This window comes from Mycteria americana, chromosome 3 (assembly GCF_035582795.1).
Source record: "Mycteria americana isolate JAX WOST 10 ecotype Jacksonville Zoo and Gardens chromosome 3, USCA_MyAme_1.0, whole genome shotgun sequence".
In the NCBI taxonomy this organism is placed as follows: domain Eukaryota; kingdom Metazoa; phylum Chordata; class Aves; order Ciconiiformes; family Ciconiidae; genus Mycteria; species Mycteria americana.
In genome coordinates, this window is record NC_134367.1 from 39898905 (window position 1) to 39922992 (window position 24088).

At 42.6% G+C, this 24088-nt stretch overlaps 2 protein-coding genes across 5 annotated transcripts in view; both read left to right on the plus strand.

Annotated features, from left to right (window-relative positions):
• Positions 1 to 702: 702 nt before the first annotated feature.
• On the plus strand, positions 703 to 3790 carry RIPPLY2 (ripply transcriptional repressor 2). The gene is made up of 3 exons (XM_075498296.1): positions 703 to 1417; positions 1583 to 1647; positions 3499 to 3790. The coding sequence occupies exons 1-3, from the start codon at positions 1202 to 1204 to the stop codon at positions 3662 to 3664; spliced, it is 447 nt and encodes a 148-aa protein (XP_075354411.1). The 5' UTR covers positions 703 to 1201; the 3' UTR covers positions 3665 to 3790.
• A 1167-nt stretch (positions 3791 to 4957) lies between these two features.
• The window catches only part of CYB5R4 (cytochrome b5 reductase 4), a 41522-nt gene continuing 22391 nt past the window's right edge, over positions 4958 to 24088 (plus strand). For 3 of the 4 annotated variants that reach the window (XR_012775196.1, XM_075498293.1, XM_075498295.1), the window contains exons 1-8: positions 4958 to 5101; positions 6390 to 6543; positions 9430 to 9530; positions 11628 to 11712; positions 16013 to 16054; positions 21626 to 21680; positions 23284 to 23341; positions 23445 to 23538. Coding sequence is in view for 3 of the 4 variants with exons in the window: in XM_075498293.1 (XP_075354408.1) it covers positions 5027 to 5101; positions 6390 to 6543; positions 9430 to 9530; positions 11628 to 11712; positions 16013 to 16054; positions 21626 to 21680; positions 23284 to 23341; positions 23445 to 23538 (664 nt within the window). In the remaining variant the exon portion in view is untranslated. The remainder of the gene's footprint in view (positions 5102 to 6389; positions 6544 to 9429; positions 9531 to 11627; positions 11713 to 16012; positions 16055 to 21625; positions 21681 to 23283; positions 23342 to 23444; positions 23539 to 24088) is intronic. The other variant, XM_075498294.1, reaches the window with a different exon arrangement.

The window sequence follows — 24088 nt, forward strand, 5'->3', positions numbered from 1 at the left end:
CTATTCTTGGGCAGTGCTAAGGTAGACACACTCCTTATGGCTACGTTCAAAAAGGCAAAATATTATTTCAAAGAGTACAGTGCCTCAGTCTTTGTGGGGCCTCGGTAATGGGAGTCTTTAATGGGCCAAGAAATTACCTGGGTTTGAAGCCCTCCTTCAGCGTCTAGGGCAGCTCCATGCCACCAACCCTCCTAGCTTCCCCAGGGCGGACATTATCACTAGTTACTAGCCCTTACATATGATCACTCTGGTGTTTCTCTCCCCCTCACATGCATCAGTGATTGCAATCTCAGAAAGAAAGAAAGAAAAAAAAAAAGAAATAAAAATAAGCTCCCTTGGTACCGGGGAACCTGCAAATGGTACGAGTTTGGCATAAAACCTTGCGCATGTAGCGACAGCATCTGATGCTGGCAGCGCAATGAAGTATCGGGACCACGTGAAAAAGCAGCAAAGGCGGCACGTGCCCTTACATCAAGAACACCGTATAAACCAAAAGCCACTGTGCTACCTAAGAAAGCAGTGTTACGTTAGGGGGAACGTGTCACGGAGCGTAACGGGGGGTGACGCGTTATGAAAGAAGGACCCCTCTAAGGAGCATCGTTTTCTCCCCCCCCCCCCCCCCCCCGGGTGAAATTCCTCTGTCTGTGCCTGCGCACCCTGCCTGGGCTCCTCGGGAAGCGCTCCCGCTCTCAGCCAGCCCTGCTCCCGCCGGCTCGGAGGCGGGCAGCGGCGGGCGCTACGGCCCCGGCGCGGGCCGCAGCGGCCCTCCCTTCCCACACGCCTCGCCTCGCCGCCGGAGGCGATCAACACACACGTTTTTAACAACAAAAGGCCGCGCTTGCGGCGGCTTCACCCCCGCCGCCGGGGCGGGAGGGCGGCCCGGGCACGTCCCCGCTGCCGCCTCGCCTCGCCCCGCGCCCGCCGCCCCCCGCTCCGTTCCCACAGGGCCTCCCCCCCCGGCAGCAGCCATGTGTCTGCTGGAGTGCGATTAACACCGACTTGCCAAATCCCCCCCCGGGCCATTTGGGGCTTGCACGCGTCCGCGCCCCCTGTTTACACAGCGGCGCCTTCGCGCGGAGCCTGTTTGTCGATGGCGCTGGCAAACCAGCCGGGGGAGGTGGGCTCCGCGGCGCGCAGCGGCCGCCGCCGGCTATAAAAGCCTCCGGGCCCGGGGCGGGCAGGGCGAGGCGAGCGGCGGAGGATGGAGGGCGGAGGGACGGGGCGCGCCTGCCCCCGCCCGCCCCCGCCGGCGCTGCCCCCGCAGGGGTACTCGCCCCTCTCCCCCTCCCGCTGCGGGGCGCGGCCCGGCCCTGCCTTAGCCGTGCTGCCCTTGCGCCGCAGCTCCGCGCCCTTCTGGAGGCCCTGGGTGCCCGCGCCGGGCGAGGTGGGCCGGCGGACCGGCACCGGCCCCGCCGCGGTGAGTGGGACGCGCGGCGCGGCGTGGGGCGCGGCGCGGGGGAGCGGCGGCCGCCGGCATCGCCCTAGCAACGTCTAGGGAGCGGCGGCGGGGGCTGCTCGGCGTGGGGCCCCCCGAGGGCCGGGTGCCGTGCCGGCGGGCTGATCTCTGCTCTCTCCTCCCCAGCCTCACAGCCCCTGCGGGCTGGCGGAAGCCTCCCGAAAGCTGGCGCAGTACACGCACCCTGTCAGGTAAGCGGCTGTGCCGGGCCGCCGGCGGTTCCCGCGGGGGAGCGCCGGGTTCCCGCGGGGGAGCGCCGGGCACCCGGTTCCCCTCGCCGCCGGGGCCCGTGGTGCTGCGCGACCGGGAGGGAAGAGTCCCTCGCTCGGCAGTGTCGTGCCGGGGTGGCCAAGCGCTGGCTCCCCCGCCCCTCTTAATCCCTCCCATATCTTTATGTAGATATTAAAGTGCCTTCGGAGTGATTTAGCATTAAAGTGCTTTTGAACTGACAGGTCCTTGGGGAAATGATTGCCAGCGCTTGTGGATTTAGCAGGTCTTTAAGATGAGATGTTGACACGCTTCTGTGGTATGGGACTTAAGCCATGCTACACAGTTACGTGGGGGTTTTTGTGGTGGGGGAGTTGGCTGAAGCACCTTGCTACTCAAGCGTGTGCCCAGGGTTAAAAACGGGAGGGGGGGAGTTCCTGGGCTGCCTTGCTGTGCAAACCTCCAGTGTCCTCCCGGTGCAAGGAGGCAGGTGCGGACATGGGAAAGAGTGGCAGGAGGAGAGGGAATGGACTGACTAAGAAAAATTCTTCATTGCTGAGAAAAATACTCGTGTAACTCCTGCTCTAATGATGAAGATAATGACAGTATCTGCACTGTCCGTTCTGAAAAGGAAATAAAGAAAATAACTACAGTGCAATCTGCAGGAGAGTCTGTATTCAGACTCTACTAGGTGTTGCAAGGTGCTTAAAGTAATTGCACAGGTAGTTCTTCCAGACGAGATGCACCTTTTTCCCAAATCTAGGCTCTGATCCTTCAAATACTGATGCACAGACTACCTAAGCAGTTGCACAGACCCTGACTTCTCTGTGACTGCTCTGGTGCTTAGGTATGAGTGAATGCTACAGGGAACACTGGGAATGGAGAGATGTTATAAAACAAGTGTCAGTTACTTTGTGCCGCAAAGGAAGCAGCATTCTGTTCAACAGTAGCCTAGAAAGCACTTTTTGTAATTCCTAGAAAACCATCTAGTTCTGTTTCTTAATGTATTTCTATTATAAATGATCTGTAGTCAGCATTTAATTATGATGTAATGTGCTAGTCTCTTAGCTCTTGGGACTTCTATTGTCTGTTTCTTCCAGCAACTTCCAAACTGTAACCAAAAGAGGATGCTAGCTGAAAAGGAACAGGAACTGTGGAGTATATTAATTGCAATATATTATCTCACTAGCTGATAGCCCTTACTAACCACAATACTATCAGCAATTTCTATGTTAATTTCTGGGTACAACACAGACTAAAATCTAGACCCACAGGGCATCTTCTGTAAGGAGTCTGTTAGATGATTCTTCTTGGAAAGACAGGGGTGAAATATCAAGGTCTGAGCCCCCTAGACCTTTATCATTCCTTTCACTTTGAGATTTGTCTCATGCCATTGTAAACAACTACCCAGGTTGGGGACCTTCAGTAACAAAACCTACTAATTTAATCCAAATATATTGGGGATCCTGATTGACACCCATTATATTCCCTAGGAATAGTTCCAGTGAGGGCAGTATTATTTGGATCAGATCCCCAGGAAATACTGTTAATTAGGTACTGGAGTGGTAAGTTCCAGACGCAGTGGATCTTGGGCTTTAGAGTAGTTTTGCTGCAAAACTAGCACTTTAAGTGCATCTTTATCTTTTCAGACAAAAATACAGAATCTAGAGAATATTTTTTCTATTTAATGTGGAAAGCAGTTTAGCAATTGAGCATGTGAGGAAAAACTCTGTAGCATGCTTGTCTTAACGGAATTTCACTGCGGTTTCTTGTCTGTCAGCCTCCAAGTAGAATATGCAATAACAATAAGCAAACCTATTGTATACTTGTTTCAGACTATTTTGGCCCAAGTCAAGGTGCTATGATTACTTATATCAGGAAGCTGAAGCACTTCTGAAAAACTTTCCAGTTCAAGCTACAATTTCCTTTTATGAAGACTCGGATAGCGAAGATGATGACGATGAACTGGAACAAGATTCAAGAACAGAATCAGATTTCTGATTGCAGGGAAGGCCAACGTGACTTCTAAGACTTAATTTAAACTTAATATAAAAAATGTATTATAGTATTTTTAAAGATAATTTATTTGTATGTAAGTTATTCTTAATAAAACGGAAATGTTTTGTAATTTTATCTGAGCCTTTTTCCTTTGTTCTATTCGTGTACTGTTTTAGGCAGGGAAGGTATTGATTAGTATCTTTTATCTAAGGTCCTGTATTTTGTAGACCATAACTTGGACATCAATTTTAGGAGCAGAGAATGGGTGCCTTGCTTTAAAGTGCTCTATGGTTATGTGGCTTCCCCAAAGTTTGAGGCCACAAGGAAAGCTTTTTCATTGTGATTTAGTAGCTTCCATGTGGAAGCATATCAAGGAAGCATTGCATTATGTATTTTAATGTGCCTGCTGTTACAACAGAGTTTCAAACATGGAAGAGAAACTGTATAGCTGTGTTCCAGATGGAGACAAGGGTCCAAATTCTACTCTGGCTTTTGCTTTTAAAGAAGGGGTTTGCCTTAAGTCACTCACGCTCTCTCATGTACATGAGCTGTATTGTTATACATAAATATAGTATGAAGCAATCAGTTTTGTTTGTAAAGTGGACATCAAGAAATGAGAAAAACGCCCACTGTGAGTTTATTTTTGATAATCAAAGAAAAGTTTGGTACCAATCATCATACAGGCCAAAGCCCCTGAAGTGACAAAAGATCCAAAATTTTAATTCAAACCCCAGTGCCTGTATCAGGTATGGCTTGTGTACATACCTGAACCTGTCCTTGCCTGAGTTGCTGTGGGCTGGGCCAGCTCAGCATGTCACCAGCACCCCTGGAGTGCTTGCCCCTGTCACACCTTCTCCCAGAGGGCCTGAATGGAGGAAGGAGCAGGTCTTCACACACAGCCGTTCTCACCATTTTACCTTCAAACCGTGGGTAGCAGCAGTGCTCGTTATAACCTTCAGGCTGGAGCACCACACCTGGCGCTGGGAGACCTGGACGTAAAACCAACTTCAGTGCAGGGGGAGACCAGCTCCCCAGGCTGAGACAGAAAGGCCTACGCGGTACGCACCGCTCTCTCCCAAACACCCCCGCGCTGCCCCGGGGGAGCCCGCCACCGCCCCGCCCCGCAGTGGGGCCCCCCAGGCCCGAGACGGCAGCAGGGATGTCTCGTCCCAGGCGGCTGCCACCGAGGACACCCCCACACACACAACCCGAGCGACACGGTGGGGCCGGTACCGCCAGGCCGCTAGCCCGCCCGAGCCCCGCCCAGGCCAGAGCCCCGCCCGCCGCCGCGCCTGCGCCCTGTGCCGGAGCGCTCCGCCCGCCCGCCCGCCCGCCGGGGCGCAGGCCGCGGCCCGGGCCGGCAGGATGCTGAACGTGCCGCCGCAGGCCTTCCCTGCGCCCAGCTCCCAGCAGCGGGTGGCTGCGGGCGGCCGCGCCAAGGTAGGGACAGCTCGGCTGCCGCCGCGGGGGTGGGGGTCAGTCGCAGCCGGCGCTGGGGCCTTCCCCGGCACCGCGGCCTGGGGCCCTGCGGGGCTGCTTATGCTCCGGCCGCGGGGCTGTCGGTGACCGTCGCTCGGGGGGCGGGGGTGCGGGCCGAGGCACCGGCCCGGTGGGGTCAGCGGCTCCCCCGCTTCTTTTCGGCTGGCTGCGTGGCCTGGCCCCTCTGGGCGGAGCTGCTGCGGTTTGCCGGTCGGCTCCCGGTTGCGGCTGGGCAGGGTTGCCTCTGGCCGCTTCCCTCGGGAGCTCTCGTACTCCAGCAACCGGCGAGGGGACGCGGCGGCCGTGCCAGAGCCCCCGGACGACGGGCTGGCTCTGCTGCGTCGCTGAAAAATACTTCGTACTTCTCGTTATAGAAGGTGTGATGGCAGCGCTTCCTGCTCTGCCCTCCCGGCCTGTCTCGGGGTTCCTCCTGTGCAGAGAGGGGGACTTTCAGCGTGAAGTTAGTGCGCGCAGCGTGCGCTTTATGGGCCTTCATCTCTGGAGTGGTTTTGGGAGCACTTGGTGTCTGCAGACCTCAGTTGGAAAGCCAACTCGTCCTCAGACTAAAATAGCATCAAGTGATGTGGGTCTATGTGCCCTTTAGTTTTCTCACTTCTGTTTTTGCTGTGGTTCTGTAAGATCGGGTTTCTTTAATCCTGCTCCCTGCTGTGAGAGTTTGGATCAAAGGGGTTCCCAGTCTGTGGTGCTGTTAAAAAGGAAGATGCTGGACACCCTGAAGATTTTGCTCTGCCTTTCAGGCAGGCCATGGGTAATACATCCCTGGTAAGCGAGAAGACTTTGGCCTCGGCTTTCTCTGGGTGAGATTTCCAGGTGCTGTAGGCCTTGCAGAAAGTCTTTATGAATGCTGTGAAGGTGAAATTTCCTACCTTGTCCTACCCAGCCATGATTTTCAAATCTCTCTTTGTTGCTCGTAGGTTTCCAGGCCATAACTCAAATGATGCTGTTAAAAACTTTTTACCATCACAGGAGGACTTGGTATCTGCACTTTGCTTTGGGAAGAGTCATCTATATGTTTGTTGATGTTCAATAATTCCCTTGCCTGGGTTACTACGTAGGAAGCTTCCTTAAGCAGCCTTACGGCTGAGTAGGGCTCCCAAATATCAGTGAAGAATACAGGTTGTGTTATTTCTTGTTTTGCCCATGTCCTTCTTGAGAGCTTAAAAAAGTGTATTGAATGGCTCTTTCTTCCTCTAGAGTTAATAATGTTTGTACATTTGTTATTTTTCAGGTACCTTTAAAACCAGGAAGGAGTCTTATGGATTGGATTCGACTAACTAAAAGTGGGAAGGACTTTACAGGTTTAAAAGGGAGGCTTATTGAAGTGACTGAAGATGAGCTTGCTAAGCACAACAAAAAGGAGGACTGCTGGATATGTATAAGAGGTTGGTTGCTGTGATGTGGCTTTGGCTTTTTTTTTTTTGTCTAGCCTTGCTCTTCTGTACTTAAAGAAGAAGCAACAAAATGCAATCAAACAACAACAAAAAAGCCGCATCCCAAAACAAATGGTGCCATCTATGTTTAGGCCAGGTGTAATTTTGACATAATAGGACACATCTTTGTTCAAGTTAGAGATCTTATGTAACAAAGCTTTTCTTTACTTTCAAGCCTTTCTTAAGAAGTCTTCCAACTGGGCATATTTTACCCCTATTTTACGTTTGCATGTGAAAATAACAAAACACAAGATCGTAAGTGGTGCCTCAAACAACAAGGGCTTAGCAAGAATAAGGTACTGAAAATGCTGACATGTACTTACACTCCTCAGTCTTGGAGAGTTTATTATCCTTAGCAGTTGAATATTTTTAGGGGTTGCTTTAAAGCATCTAGCGACATACAAATATTAAAAATGTTACTTAAATCTGTAGAATGGTCTTTGGGAAATAAGTGTGTAAGCTCATGTATTAAATACATAATTCATAAAATTTAGTAACGCAAATGACAGTTTGCCTTCATAAAATTTAGTAAGGCAAATGACAGTTGCCACACAGAGCAGTTGGGATCCGTGTCCAGCATAACAAATATCTGTGGTAACTGAGCCATTCTATTTATGTTATTAGTTTTATGAAATTTTAGCTCAAAAGTTGAAAGTATTATATGTTATAAGTTAACAGTGTGCGAAAGGTGGTTTGTAGCAATAGTCCTGGCTAGAAGAGTATTTTCTGTGCTGAAGATGAAGTTCCTAGTTGTCTTACAGAAAGGAGTAAAAAGTTTACTCTCTAGTTTAATTATTTGGAAGCTAAACTACATTAATATCGCCTTAAATTTGTTATGAGACAACAGCACTTCCTATGAAGATAGATTAAGAAGATCAGAGTCGCTACTGTGACCTTTCTGTAGGAAGAGTGCTTCATGTTAGTGGTGAAAGTTAAGAATTTCTTTATGAGGGCAACTGTGTTTTTGTTGGGTCTTAAAGGGGATGAGAGTGAAACTAAGGGTAAAATGTCATTCAGTACTGGCTTTTGAACAAAATAATAGGATTGTTAATGCTCTGTGTGCTGCTCTTGGACATACTAGCAAAACTATAGTGGGAGGAGAGCTAAAGAAAGCTTACTCACTGTGGAGATCTGTTCTTTTTTTCTTTCACAAAAAGGGACATCTACTACTGCAGACAGAATCACTGCTTAGAAACATTTCTGTTTTGGTTTTAACCTCTTTTTTTTCCCCCTCGATTGCATCTCTGAGGTTTGTTTTTACAAGAACTCCATCATGCTGCTTCTGTATCTGTCCTTAAGTTTTCCCATCTCAGCCTCTTCTTTGTTCTAGAACTACTGATGAAAAAAACCAGCATAACTGAGAATCCTGGTAGATTATCTGTAGACCTGATATGTGGACAGGTAGTAAAATAACACCATTATGGAAAAGCTAAATTAAGTCTTTGCGTTGGTAGTTAGACTAGCTCTATACAAAAGAGCAGAAATTGATGAGAGGAATGTGAAGTAGAAGAAGATTAGGAGCTATCTTTGTTCAAAGACCAGAATGGTGATTGTCAAAGAAAGCTGTCATATAGGCCACAAATATATAAAGTGGGATGTCAGGGGAGTTAAAAAAACTGTGAGGGATATATATATGAGATTTCTTTTGCTCCTGCAAGTTTGATGGTAAATTGAACATTTGGCTAATATTCAGGCAGTCCTAACTATGTAGATATTTACTTACATTTTCTTGTGTGCAGTAATCAGTGCTGCACGCAAGATGGCATGGTGGATACATCCATCAGAAGATCAGGTCAGTAAAATATGCAAAGATCCTTCCTTTGTTGTCTGGGATGGTTGTTCTTACCAACTAGGATTGTCCCAAGTATGTCTCTCCCGGCCCAGTGCTGAATGCCTACTTCTCCTTCTGAAGTAATTAATATACACCTATTAATGTGTTAAAAGCTTCTTACGAAAGCACCGGCACAGTTCTGCTTCTGGTTACTTCCTGTTTTGATAACGTTACGTATCTTTAAATGTTCTGCTAGGTAGGCCTGCAATAGTCCTCTAAGCAGCAATATGTCTGTAGTTAAATCTGTTTATAGCTGCATTCTTCAGCCTCTAATTACTCTGGTTGCTTAGCAACAATAATTAGATTTTAACATTTCAGACCTATGACGAAGCATTGTTTTATCTCCCTGGAAATGCTAAGAATAGTACTTGTGTAGAAAGAATGCTGACCCCTTTTACTGGGACAAATTTGGTACCAGAGTTGTAAGCCTTTAATGAGCCTAGGCTATGTTTAGGTTTTTATATTGCTGAATCTGGAGAATGGAAATTTTGTTGCTGATGGTAGCAGTTTTTCCTTATGGGAGACAGTTCATTCCCGTAGGCATTTTATTGCATAGGTGATGGGTGGTAGGGAAGCAACTATGACTGCACTTTAGGAGTAACTTAATTGGAAGGGAGAGTGAAAACAATTCTGTGTGCTAACTGGCTCAATTTTATGTCTCTGTTTAAAACAGTCTCTGGTTCTTTTACCCCCTAGCTAGGATACATCACGTTCAACTTCAAGGGTTTATTTTGTTAAAGTCTTAATCCTGCAGGTATCTCCAGATGTTCACTGGGACAAGTGGTATGGCATTGTAGGATTGGCCTCTCTATATAATAAGATACGTCTTTGTGCTCTATACAATTGTGTAACTTACGTTTCTGTTTTTGGAAAGTCATACTGTTTGTTCCAGTCATGTCTACTGTTTGCCATTATGCCGTTTAATATGCACTAACCTTTTGGCTGGTTTTGTAGATAGGAGTGGTTGTAGAAATGCTGCTCACATTTCTTTATTCCATTTTCTGCAGGATTTGTATATAATGTCACACCATACATGGAATATCATCCTGGTGGTGAGGATGAACTAATGAAAGCAGCAGGAGCTGATGGTACAGATCTCTTTGATCAGGTGAGAACGACTGCCAGCAAATGATACTTGCTCACTGAAAGGTATTTTGAAAAATGTGTGTGTTCTGATTATTTTTAGGGCATTCCAGTGGAAATAGTGATTTGAACTTTTTCAGGTCTAAGAAAAGGCAATGGGTTACTGCTCAGAATGGCACTTATGTGTGCTGAAAGAGGCATGTAGTTTAAACTTCGTACCAAAAGACAATAATGAAAATGTGACTTTGTGTTGTTGCAATGATGCTTCAATTTGACCATTTTATTAAATTAATTTTTTAGCAGAAATAGCAATAAAGCTAGCAACAACTTGAGATACCACCTTCTTAATAAATTACTACAAAGACTTAATTGCTGTTGTTTGAGAGGCATTTTCTTCTCAGAACTTTCACTTTTTGAAAAATGCTTGTAGTATTCTATTGTCTATTAACTTGGCCGCTGCACTATCGGCGAACAAAGTACTAAGAAAAAACGCTAGGGCTGCTATTAACTGATTGTGAACAAATCACAAGATGACAGTTGGTCTCTGTTTATCACTACTTTAAATGTTTTGAAAGACTCGGAAAATGAAGAGTCTGTAGAATGGGTGTACTTGTAAGGAATCTGGTGCTATAAAAGATGATTCACTGAGTTGGTATTTTTTAGAAACAGGCATTCTTTGAGTCTCCTTGGCTTACAAGGTTTGTCTGAGAAACTGGGAAAGAGCAGAAAGGAAATCTCCTCTGTTTCTGAAAAGAAATCTGTTATTCCTTTACAGTTTGTGCACCACAGTATGTTATGCATTTATCTGGGAAATGTTTTTAACAATGAATGTAAATAAAGAAGTGATGATGTTTTAACTTTAAGTTTATCTTTGGTTAATCCTTTCACAAATGAAGTGTTGGATTTGGGTATAATTCTCTGGTTTCAAGAAATTTGGAGTTTCTCTCCTAGAAGTTCATCCAGTATCAAGTTGTGGACTGGAATTCTGTAGCTGGATCACTGTCAAGTATTGTATGATGTACTTGGAAACGGGAGTCTTGACGTTAGGAATATTCAGGAAGCCCCTCAAGTTGTTACTAAGTTCAGATACATTCATGCTACTTTTTTTTTTTTTTTTTAGTTTGTTTTGTCATGGGAGTGGAAAGCAGTGTTCAGATCCTTAAAATATGCTGTTCACATTTTTGTTCTGGCTGATGTCTTTCCTGTTCTGGAGGCATTTCTGTTGTTATCCCCTCTGCTTTAGCATTCTGTATCTGTCAGATACTGATCTCTTTAAGAGTTTGGTAGGTTGCTAGTGTTTCTCAAATTTCTGGAAAAACTGTCATTCAAAATCCTTCATTTTTTTCTGTTATCTGTATATGAGGAAACTACAACTTGTAGATGGGATTCTTTATCTTGTCTCCTTAGCTTCTCCAGTTTAAAGTTTTTATTTTTAAATCTCTACATACCATTCAAATTTGTCATGCAGCACTTCATTTCCTTTTCTCTTCTTGTGATGTTATCCTGGATGCCCTATCAGAATTGGCTTTTCTACCATCCATTTCCTCTGCAAGTTCTCCAGTTCTGTTCTGTAAAGCTACTGCTTTTTCTTCATTTAATTGACTTTCTAAAATAGGTAATTTCCAAATAATTCAGTGATAGTAAGACAGAAACAAACAGAAATACACCAACTTGGTAGGAAGTGTTTATGTGTCTAAACTACTATTCCTTATCTTTGTTTCCTTCATCCCTTCTCCCTTCACTTGTATCTAAACAAGACTAATTACTGTTGTGGCAAAGACAAGGTCTTTATTCGGTTAATTGTGTAGCATGCATCATAAAAATGCTCTTCTGAAATATTTTCTGTAGCTCAACGTTATGATGTTCAGATACTGCAAAACATAAAATGAGTAAATGAAACTATTGATTCTCATGGTGCTATTTTTTCATTTAATTACATGCTATCTGTAATAGAAGTAAAGATAAGTACTGAACGATGCAATAATGAGTGTCTGTGTTAAAAAAAAAAATCTGCTAAATGAATTACATTAGCCACTGTGCAAAAATGAACTTTTCTATTTCAGTGCATAGAACAACATAGTAAGAATTACAAATTTTGTGAAAACCAATTTTGTTAATATAGGTTCATCGTTGGGTCAATTATGAATCGATGCTGAAGGAATGTCTTGTTGGGAGAATGGCTGTCAAGCCTATCGCTGCTCCAAAAGGTGAGGGTTTTAAGAATGAAATAATTTCTATTATGCTTTATTCCAAAGTTGTCTAGAAATTATGAGAAATCCTAAATCATCATATTTATGAGGAGAGTCTCTATTCTTGCATAGAGATGAAGGCTGTTATATGTATTCAGTCTTTTTACAGCAGATACCTGAACGGGAAACTATTTTATGCATGAAGACTTTTATAAGTAATGTACTGCTACATTTCCCCTTTTGTTTTTAGTCATCAGAAAACTGACGTGTGTGTTATGTGCATATCTATACAGAAACATCTCCCCCCCCCCCCCCCCCCCCCCCCCCAAGATCCCTCTTTCTTCTTCTGATCTCAGGGGACAAACTGTTGTAGGCAGCGCGCTCTCATCTTGAAATAAAAGTCAGTATTTTCAATCTGGTGATTTCAGCACCAGACATAGGTCTGGCAAGTTGCATATGTATTAAGATATTTGAATATACTTTATGACCAGAACACTTTATTGGGTCCTTTAGTTTGAATTTACTTGTAGAAAACTTTGCTGGTACAACAGACTCCTCTGAGCCAGGACAGCAAGAGATGTAGTATATTGTCTTAAAAGGCTGGTGATTGTTTCCAGAGACTTTAATCTTTGGTATTGGTTTTGGTTTGTAGGCCACAGCTAAAATTTCCTATACCTAGGAAGCAGACGCTATTACTGAATATTGACCCTTAGCAAAACTGCAGTGAAAAGATGAAAGAATTAATGTTTGCAACTGTTTTTTTTCAAATTCTGTGGCATCCTTTAGTTCACAAATTCAGCCATCTCTTGTAGCTCTTCCACTTCTGACAAGGTGCACTGCATAGTTGCTTAGTGCTTAGATCACGTTGCCTAGCACTTAGGTTGAGTTTGTTCTATACATGAAGGGGAATAGTATTTTACATCCCCATGTTGCTAGGTAGCTAATTCCAGTGTGCAGCTCTTAAGGTAAATGCTGCAAAGTATGAAGAAACCTCGACAGCGTAACTGCTTCATGGAGTTGAGGTGTTACAGATAAGTTACTGCTACTTTGTCAGCTGAGTTAGAAATTTAAAAGTAAACCTGACTTTTGCTGATTTAATTAATCTAACTTTTCTGCAACTGGAAGGAATTCTTTTGACAGCCAGTCAGTAAAAAACAAATGCGTCTTTGCCCCTGCCAGCTATGACAGTCCATTTTCTGCTGTTCACTTTTTCTTCTGCTTTCCTTTGTAATAGGACTGCTCTATCCATTTTGCTATAGTAAAATTTGCAGGATAAAGGTTGCCAGCTACGTAAAAAATAGTTCTGTTGCCTGTGACCCTTTTGGCCATTTCAGGCTTGAGAAAATGTAACTTCATTAATTAAGAATAAAACTGATTAGACTGGATTTGCTGAAATTCTTCATTGTAAAATTCTCAAAGTTTACTTTGATTCCTGGTAGGCTGTGTATCCTCCTCTTTTGGATAGTGAATTATCAAAAATGCAGTTGACTAACTTCACTGTCAGCCAGCAGTAATTCTTGTCTTGTGTCCTTCCAGAAGACCATATTCAGCAAAGTTTGCATTTGAAAATGGAAGAATAAAATACAGAGTTAAGATGCATCATTTTGAATATAGGATTAAATAGGCCCATAAGTACAGAGGAAAGACAGGCCTTCAAAGTACGGTATAAATTGCTTTCTTTTTGTGGCAGAGGGTTAGTTTTTGACAGTAGGGCAAGTATCAGTACTTGCTGTTTGGTTCAGTCTCAATACAGTGCAAGTAAAGCAGGTGTAGATTTGTTGGGGCACTGCGGGAATATTTGTGGTTGTTTAGCTTTGTTTCCTGGGTTCTGGTGGTTTTTTTGGAAGGTTGCACAATTATTTGCTCACTGAACTGTTTAAGGAAGCTGAAGTTTGTCCTTGCGTACTCCAGGGTTTTCTTTTAAGAAAGAAGAGTCTTTTGAAGATGATGATGATAGTGTCGTGGTTTAGCCCCAGTCAGCAACTAAGCCCCACACAGCCGCTCGCTCACTCCCCCCTGGTGGGATGGGGGAGAGAATCAGAAGAGTAAAAGTGAGAAAACTCGGGGGTTGAGATAAAGACAGTTTAATAGGGAAAGCAAAAGCCACTCACGCAAGCAAAGCAAAACAAGGAATTAACCCACCACTTCCCATGGGCAGGTGGGTGTTCAGCCATCTCCAGGAAAGCAGGGATCCATCACGCCTAACGGTTACTTGGGAAGACAAACACCATCACTCCAAATGTCCCCCCTTCCTTCTTCTTCCCCAGCTTTATATACTGAGCATGACGTCATATGGTATGGAATAGCCCTTTGGTCACTTGGGGTCAGCTGTCCCAGCTGTGTCCCCTCCCAACTCCTTGTGCACCTGGCAGAGCATGGGAAGCTGAGAAGTCCTTGACTAGTGCAGCAACGACTAAAACATCTCTGTATTATCAACACTGTTTTCAGCACAAATCCAAAACATAGCCCCATACCAGTCACTATAAAGAAAATTAACGCTATCCCAGTTGAAACCAGGACAGATAGTTAATGTTTTGTCAACTTGTATTTTGGGAATGCTGCTTGATGGTATGGTAGTGACTAATGGGAATTTCTGATGTGTCCCTTCTGTGATGTTACAGAGCAGTGGAGCTGTGCACTGAAACGTGGTAGTGTTTGTACTTGCTGAGAAGGCCAGTGCAGCAACTACAGCAGTACCCAGGCATGTAAGAGATTATTTCAGTATCTCCCTCAGCAAACCTGTACAGCATTAAACTGCTTGCTTTCCCGTCAGGGTACTTAGCTGTAAACACTAGCATGGGCATTAGTTTGTTGTCTGGTATCTTTTAATACCACTAATGTTTCTCATAGGCACATCTTAGCATATGTCCCTATGTTACTTCAGTGGTAACATAACTTGGGAGTTGGAATGAATGTTGTATTATTGTTAATTCAGTGAGATTAGTCTGAGCGCTATGGTGTCATCCAAGGAAGAGAGGTAGGGCTGTGTCTTGGAAATGCCTCAAACTGCCCTTAAAATTGCAATACCAATTTCAGTGCAGTGTGTTAAAATGTAGTGAAATGAGAGTAGACTTTTGTACACAAAAAACTACCTTTAATCGGAAACAAGTTTTTGTGAATGACTTGCCTATCCTGGGAGAAAGCTTGAAGTGCTGTATAGCAGAATACACAGACAAATACAGCCTCAGCCAAAAATTTTGGGTGAACTGTCCCATTCATCTTGTGGAGTGTTTTGTTTTTATCTTATAGTGGCACAACATGAAAGCCTGTGATGAAGGCAATTCTTGGTCAGCTCTGAAGTCAGTTTGCAATACTGTATGCTTGGTGCTTTGTTCCAGGAGCCTTTCCTTCACTTCTCTCACAATGGCATTTTTCTTCTAACACTGGCTGCTGTGATGCAGAGCACTGGGAGGGATTTAGAAGAACAGGGGAGAAACATTCACATTTTGGTTTTCATAAAAGGGAGCAGGAAGAACACATTGGTTTCTCCCACTTCCCCAAACGTGGCTCCCATAAAAGAGAATATAAAATGGGCCTTCATATTGGGACATTGTGAGACGTGCAATGTAGAGAAGGCAGAAAGGGGCTTGGGTACATCCAGAGGACTAGTTTCCTCACAGATTTGCTATAAGCAGAAGGATATGTGGCTGAGAGGTGCAGTGCTCAACTCAAGGGGAAAGGCACCTTATATATGAATTGACACTATGTAATTTATCTGCTTGGTCTTTATCTTCTGTTTTTTCTGCTAGTATTTGTTTGTTTGGAGTAGTTGCAGCATACTGTAGATTTAATGAAAAACTCGGATAATAACTTGTCAAATAAAACCATTTGACAGAAGGAGCTTATAGGAAGATTTTCTTTTTCCTGGGTTTCTGCCAAGAATTGGGTTTAGATTGCCAAGGATTGGGTCGGTCAGATTCAGTGTCTACTCTGTGTTGTCATGAGACAAGTGTCATCGAAAGTCTGACAGCTTTTTTTAACGAGCTGCTTAGCTATGAAGTTTATAATTGCACAAGGTAATCTGTGATATTTGTTTTGAAGTACCAGAGTTCTTGTGTTTCCTACCTTTCAGTGCTGTGCAACTTTGGGCATTTTTAACATAGTATTTTTTTACTTACACATAATCTTTTGAAATGGTAATCAGTGCTGCATTTATGTGTGACTTCTTGATATCTGAAGTGTCCTGGTCAATCTGTTAATGTTTTGGAAGGTTTATTTGGGGATCCTTACTTTGGCTTAATTCTTTAGCAAGATGTGTGCAAGTACTGTGCCGTAACTTCTTACTGTCGTGCTCGTTGTTTTTTCTCAATGCTTGTAGAGATTTCTTCTACTCTATCTGAAGAGAAGAAACAGCTTAATGGTAAGTATTCACCTGGAGTGAGATGGGGACTAAATCTTAAACTTACTTTAATATTATCGAATGAGCAGTGTTTATCCAGACTTCTGTCTGTCTTTATATTTGAATCTGATGTTGAGGCTCTAGTGATCTGTGGAAATTACAGGAGGCAAAATCCTAGTCAGGTATTGTGAATTCAGTGTTTAAAAGTGTTCTAAGACTGTAGTAGAGTAGTATAGATAAGGGAGGTACGAGACACACAAGCTTTCTGCTTGAGTTGGACAAGATAGGTCACAAATTACTGTGTGCCATGAAATCTGCCACTACAAAATTGCCAGGCTTTTTGATCCTCCTCTATATCAGAAAAGCTAGGTGGCCATGGGGCTGGAGTAGCACAGAAAATACAAGATCTTGGGGTACACTTAAAATTAATAAGTCTCTACTAAAGGCTGGAAGGCCATCACTGGGAAACGAGTTGAAATGGAGGTGAATTAGCTGATCACAGTATGACTGAACTACCTGAGATGTAACTGTGAGAATGACTGGGCTGAAGAGAAGCAAGTACGGTCCTGTGAATGTATCAGGAGGTTGACGGTAGTCCTTGTAGAGATGGGGAAGCATTCAAGCCTTCACTGAGCCCTTCCTCGAGTGTAGCTTTGGTTGCTAGTGATCAAGAACTATGCATTTGATTTTAATGCTTTTAGGAAAATGTTACAGACTGATTAGTCACATTAGTATAAGAGGCTTTCTAAAATAATAAGGCTTATGAAGTCCCATCAAATGAGGTGTGATGGGGAGGATATTGGTGGAGCAAATAAGATTAACACCTGCGAAGGGAAATAATACAATTTGAACTCAAGGCTGACCTGTTGGCATGAAAGGGGACAGGTGAAATGGGTCAAGGAAAAGTCTGGGCTGAAACTTTGGAAAAGGAGTCTAGAGCATTCAAATTCTGGAGTGGCAGGAAGAGCAGAAACCTAGACATGGCTTAAGGTGAAGCCAGAGGAGTGCTTAGGGTGGTGTCCCAGCAAGTCCAGGCACAGTGGGGAGAGGATAACTTGTTCATGGTTTCTCTGGTGAATTTGAGTTCCCATTTGTTTTCTTCTTTCTCATGCTTTCTTCCTTGCCCTCCCTTTGTGTTCTGTGAATACTGTATTTGACTTCTAAAAGGCAGTTCACTTTTTAGTATGCACAAGCATTGAGCTACACAAGAAGTTAAACATACACCATATAAAAGTAAGCAAGATTGATTTTATTTGTTCCTATTTTGCTCTATAGTCTTATAAGATGTTACGTTGAACTTTGACAGGGTCTGCCCCCTGACTTTTTTTTTTTTTCTTCAGCAACAAACAAGTTGTTGGAACCTGTTAATCTTGCTTTGAAGGATAGGGAGAATTAGAAAACAAACTCTGATTTACTCTTATCAGAATGATATCACTAGCAGCTAGTAGTCATTAAATACACCATAAATATTTTGTATTCTAGTAGAAGACTAATTTTACCATCTATTTCAATGTTCTTCTCCTCTTGGTTATTTTGGTTCATGAATTCCTTACTTTTTGTGCTTGTCTAGCTGTGCAGAGCTTTCCTCTGCATCTTTCATATTCACAGTGGATCCAGGTAAAGAGAAATAAGTGATGTTCCCTCTGTCTTCTGTCTTGCTTCCCCTCCGGCTCCTAGCAATAACTTTTCTTGTCCAGATTATGTGACTTGTAAGGAGACATAGGAAATGATTCTGATGGTAGTTTCCAATTAAATCGCCAAAATACTGATGTTTGCTTGTTGTATTAAGTTTACCTGTTTGGCGAGACTTTTTCCAAAATAGGAGAGGTCAGTTCCTGAGGTTACCTGCCATGAGGTTTTTCATATTCAGTTGTTGCATCTCAGTGCTTAGCTCTTGTAATTTTAAGTCAAAATGAGTCTAGAAGTAAGCATTGCTGTCTGAAAATGGGCAAGAGAAGCCTATGGCATGGGCTCTGATTTTTTTGGAAGTTGTTGGCACTACTGAAGACATTTTTGTCTTACTAATCTAAAGTGTATAAATAATAATTGTATTTCTAGTGTGCTCAGATCAATCAACTTAAATGTATTCTTGATTTTTGTGAGCATCAATTGTATGTAACGCTAGGGGCAATTAAAGCTGATGTTTTCAGAATATATTGCTAGTGATAACAATCAGCGTGGGTGTAGCCTAATGTGCTCTTCAACATCTGTTCATACTTGAGTTTCAAACAAAAGACATCAAAATTTCAAAACGCTGCCATTACCAAAGCATGCCTGAAAACTTCTTATTTGTTTGAGAACAAATATGTATCAAAGACGTATTTTAAAAATGATCTTTTCAGCCTTGCACTTTTGAGCTAAATTGAATTTCTCTTTCACCCAAACTAATATGATGATGATTTTTGTAATATTAATAGTAAAAAAAGTGACTTGGGCAGTTGCACCCTCTGAAAACAAGTTGGTGTTTGAGTATGTGCACATCAGCCCTTGAAAAAACTTATGGTGTGGAAAAGGGTGATGGGAGGAGAGTTTGAGCTAGAGTTTCAAGTACAGAAAGTGAAATCTTGAGGTTCAACCAGCTGGAATTCTGTAGCGTAAGTAATATAAGCGTTCCTATTTTTCTTAGTAATATTTGGAGTTTACAAATATGGGTCAAGCTTGTTCTGGGCCTTCTAAGAACAAAGAAAACAATAGGTACAGAAAGCTTTCAGAGCATCCTAAAGTAATTTAGATTGCAAAGAACATCTGGAGCTTGTTTGGTCCAGTCTCCTGCTCAAAGCAGGGTGAACTTCGATACTACACTAGATGGCTCATGAGCAACCCCACCCTCATGGGAAGGGAAGAGGTGTGGTATTTTGGTTTTTCTTTTGTTGTTTTGGCTTTTTATTTCCCATGTACATAACCAGAATTTTCACTGCTACTTGTCTATTGCCTCTTGTCCTTCTGCTGTGCCCCTCTGAGAAGAGTCTGGCTATCTTCTCTATACTTCCTTCTCTCCCACCCCCTTCTCTTTAGGTAGTTGAAGACTGCAGTTGGATTTCCCCCTTAGCCTTTTCTTCTGCAGGCTGAACAAACACAGTTCCCTCAGCCTCCTTTCATCCTGTGCTCCAGCTGCTGACCATCTTGGTGGCCTTTCCCTGGACTTGACCTGGTATATCAATGTCTGTCCTGCACTGGGGAGCCAACACTTGACACAGTACTCCAGATGTGGTCTCACAAATGCTGAACAGAGAGGAAGAATCACTTCCCTTGAACTGATTGCTACACTCTTGCCCAGGATAAATTTGGCCTTCATCACCACAAGGATGCAGTATCTGTCCAAGTTTGGCTTATCTACTAAGTCCCTGGAAGGTTTTCTGCAAAGCTCCTTTCTATCCAGTCAGGCCCCTCGCTTGTTTTGTTGCATCAGATTTACCTTTTTTTTTTTTTTTCCCCGGGTGCAAAATTTTGCATTTGCTTTTGAGCTTCATGGAGCTTTTGTCAGCCCATTTCTTCAGTCTGTCTGGGTCTCTTTGAATGGTAGCCATAACCTGTCGTGTTTTGACTGCTTCCTGTGATTTGTTATTGCTCACGTACTTCCTGACAGTGGGACAGTGTGTACCCTTCAGGATACTGATGACGGTATTGAACAGTATCGGCATTCCCTGTTCCCTGGGGAATACCAGCTGTAACTAGCCACCAGTTGGACTTCGTACTGTTGATCAACCTTTTGTGACTGGACGTCCTATTAATTTTCTATCCCGATTGTAATCCACCTATCAAAGCCAGCTCTCCCCAATGCGGCTATGAGGATAATGTGAGAAACTCTATCACTAGCCTTGCTATCCCATGGGATTCTGCAAAGCAGTTCGCGGAACAAGCTGAAGTTTGCTCTTGTGAGATGCAGAGTTGTAATTCTGCTGTTCATCCTTAAACTCCTTCACCTTAAACTCCTCATCACCTTAAACTCTTTCGTTTCATGCCTGCCATCAGCTTTTGGCTTCACCAGCAGCTTTTATTTATGACCACCATGACTGGTAGAGCACTTTCCTTAATTGGTTCATTAATCACCTGAATTGTTGTCTTTTTATTGCAATGTGACTTCTTGTTTTCACATGGCATCTTATAGTATTTCAGAATAACTCATAAGTATCTTGGTTTGCCAGAACATTCTATTTTACTATGGTTGTTCATATATTTCTGTTGACCTGCAAAAGCAAACAGGAGCATGTATGACCATGAATTCCTCTTATCTATGGAGGCCAACCTAAGCATATGATATATGTCCTCAGGAAAGGCTTAGCCTTTGAGAAGGCTTTTATCATTAGGTGATTGGTTTTCTGTTGCAATGATCTGACTGCTCTGCCATTTAGCTTCCTTGGCAGCTGCAGATGGTGTGTGCTTAGGGGTAATTAAGGATCAAAGAATAAGTAATTCCAGTGAGTTTTAATTGCTTTGGGTTAATTCCCCCATCTGGATGATCAAATAGTTTTGACAGATTGGATTAGACCAGAGTGGCTCTCTTTCTTTTTATCTACTTCCCACATGGTGGAGCCACTCAATTACTGTGTTTAAGCTTGTAGTCAAACTACAAAAATTACTGACATTTAGAAGATAATTATCTAGGTAACTGAGAATTCATATGTTAATTATTTTATGCATAGCCATTTCAGGTTTTCAAGCTTTGCCTTTGAATGGGCTTGAAACCAGCACTTACCAACTGTTATCTTAGAGCTCTACCTAACTGTTGTCCAGGAAAACTCCTGCTGTTCATGTGGTGTTACAAATCATGCTATATTTCAGTCTGTGCAGCTTTCTCCATCATGATTCTATATAACTTCTTTGTGTTAAAATTGATGAAGTATTGCAGTTGCTTTTATCTGTCGTCTCTGCTTAAGTTTTTGCCAAGTATGTTCAGTTTCTGTTAGGCCAGAGATTAGTACAGTTGACGTTTTCAAAGACTGACCAAGTGTTGCCTCCCAGCAAAGGCTTTTTCAGACTGTTTCATGTTGTTTAATAATTAAAGTGAGTAGCTGAATTCTGTAAAAATTCATAGCAAAGTGCGAAGTAGAGAGATTAAGGCTGATATCTTTGCTTCACTGACTGATGTGAAATTTTAGTTGTGAATTAGGTTAGACCAGATGTCCCAAACTGAATTTGTTCATCTGAATTGTATAAACAAATAGCTCTGTTAAAGGAAATTCATTCAGATAACCTTTTTTCCATGCTTCACTATCACAAAGTGTGAAAGCACAAGTTAGTAACAGATGAAACTGAGACCAAGCTACATGTACCAGAAGGGCTGCATGCACACGTTCTGTGGTATATGGAACTCTTTATTTCTGAAGTAGAACTTCATGTTCTAGGAGCCTGCTTGCCAAGACAAAGTGCTGAATAAAAACAAAATTTAAAAAGTACACGGATACTTCTGGCTGCCTGTGGAAATAAAGCCACTAAATATTGTGGAGGGGTATTTAGAACATTCAATTTAAAAAAACCAAAAAAACAAAAACAAAAAAAAAAACAAAAAAAACCCCCCAAAACATCTCTGATTATGGTTTCTATGAAGCAAGAGTAACAGCAAATATTTTAATGACTCTCTGCTCTTTGTAGGTATGCTTCCTGAGAAGAAAGTACTGGGTGCTTCTGCTAAAGATTTAACTCCAAGGTAAACCTTTGTCTTTTATTGTCTGTTGAACATTCTGTTTAATGAATCTGTGCAGTTCTTACAGGCAACTTCTTCCATGGTTAGTTCTTGATGTTTCAGCTAAATGGGTATATATCATTACCATCCTCTTTTAAGTAGGCAAGTTGAGGTTCAGGTTTAAACAACTTGCCAAAGGTCATATTGACCTCAGAGGCAGATGATGATGCAAGGTTCTTGGCTTGCTCTGTTGGTTTCTAACACTTGCATTACCTTGCATCGTATATGAATTTATGGCGCTTATTTGCAGGCTCCTCAGCCTTGCTTCTTGAGAAAGCTCCTGGAAAGTGATTCCAACTGGGCTGATTACTTTTGACTTTAGTTAATTTGTCCATAAACGTATGAGTTGGCATGCCTTGGAAAAGTGCTTCATTTCAAGCTGGAATATATTAAGATGCGATAGCTGTATTCAAGTTTCTACAATATGCAGAGCAGGCCCTAAAACCCCACTGTGATATGCCTGCTGTTGTCACTGAGGTATAATTTTACTCCATGATGCCCTGAGTCACCAAGGTTCAGTTTCTCACTTTGCATCAAAATCTCCTGTGAATGTGTAATCTCTGGGCTAGTAACACGCAGTCATATAAAATACTATGGCTTCTGAACAACTGGAATGGGGCTTATCTTCTGGCGTGCTCCCCAAACCTTGCTGCCTTTCTTCCCGTGTGTGTCTGGCGTGTTCTGGTGTGTGAGTGGAAGGTGTGCAGCTTAGAACGTGTTGGCTGTCAGGAGTGTCTGCTGGAGGGGGCATCCTCCCTTTCTGCCACCTTCTCTGGTCCAGGAGTCCAAATAGTAGACGGAAGTGGTTAGGACATTGGGGAAGGGAGAAGACAGTAGTGATGTAGATGTAAGGGGTTAACTTTGTTGTGAGGCAGAGGTGACTTTCACTGGCTGGGATTGCAACCCAGCTGGAAGTCAAGTGAGAACTATAGATGTCTGTGGTGGAGAGCCAGGCATGAGATTGCCAGATGTGTGGCCCCCATGAAAACGGGTAGAGAAAGGAATAGCTTTTCTGGGGTTGGGTGGGTAAGTTACTTCTTGGCAAGTGTAAGGCCATACAGACAATTAGCATTTGAAGGCTTTCTGTTTCTTAGGTTACCCTGGATTTATTACAAGGTTTGGGCAGCTTGGGAACATAGGAATGTAAAATCTTGATTTGGGGAGATGAAGGGAACTGTGGTTTTGTGGTATGTGCATGGAATCTGTAACTCTTGGAAGCCACCCTGGCTATTTAATACTTTTGTATGGAGTCACGGATTTTAATAATCTTGTTAGGAAGGTTTATATGCTGCAAAGAGGATGCACGTGCTTTTTAAGTAAAACCAATGCCATATAATTTTAGCTACAATGTGCTGACTATCAAGATGCATAATTAGATTGTTCTTATTTTAATAGTCTTTTCAAAATTATTGGCTCTGGACTTATCTCTTCAACAAATAGTAAATAATGTATTTGGCTTGTAAACTCATGAAAGCAGCTCTACTTGAAAACTGCTAATTGAATATATTTTGGTATGCCCAAAGAAAGTGTATGTTTTTTTTGCTTCACTGTATTTTTTGTTTTACAGTTATGACTGGTTCCAAACAGATAGTTTGATCACCATTGTCATATATACTAAGCAGAAGGTAAGTGTTATTTTATGAAGGGGAGAATTACAAGATCAAGTTGTGATCCAGCTTGAATTCTGGGAGAGCTTTATTAAAATGGTTTTTTCCTTGCCTATGAAAGGATATGAATGCAGAGCTGGTGATAGTTGACTGTCAAGACAAACGATTAAGGGGAGAGATCATCGTGGATGACAACTCATATCTTGTAGAACTTGGTAGGTACTGTAATTTTGCAGTTGAAAATACTGAATTTTCGTTCTACTTTATTAAAACCCTCTCATCAGACCATATGTGCTTTACATATACCAGTTCATATTTTATTCCTATTCCATTAGAGATGAGTACTTTAAAGTAAGGTGATGTAAAGGAATGCCATTGTTTATCAACTCACATCTTCATTTGTTTAGTATGTACTTAATTTTTTACATGTGGAATAGGTGTAGTAAGAAATTGATGTAAAAGTCATGTCAAGTTTTTCTTCAAGTGTGTTTTTGATGGGTATTAAAATGACCTTATTCAAAAATGGCAAGTGGAATGATTCAGATAAATGCAGATTGGTAGCTTTACATGAGTCATTGTTAAAAGTAATGGGGAAGATGATGCCTTTATTAATGTTATGTATTAGGCCTGCAGAAGTCACTGGGACTAATACGATGCACGAGTGAAATTTCAGGGCCAGATAAAGATGCATAAGGTTCTAGGCTCATTAGTTGACTCAGTATTTCTAGCCTTAAACTGTATGTATATATGACGACTAGAATGTAA

Excerpts from the sequence above, each read along its gene's own strand:
- RIPPLY2 (XM_075498296.1), top strand. The coding sequence starts at position 1,202 with ATGGAGGGCGGAGGGACGGGGCGCGCCTGCCCCCGCCCGCCCCCGCCG. Across the intron at positions 1,418-1,582 it reads CCGGCACCGGCCCCGCCGCG|CCTCACAGCCCCTGCGGGCT; the intron begins GTGAGTGGGACG and ends TCTCCTCCCCAG. Across the intron at positions 1,648-3,498 it reads CAGTACACGCACCCTGTCAG|ACTATTTTGGCCCAAGTCAA; the intron begins GTAAGCGGCTGT and ends TACTTGTTTCAG.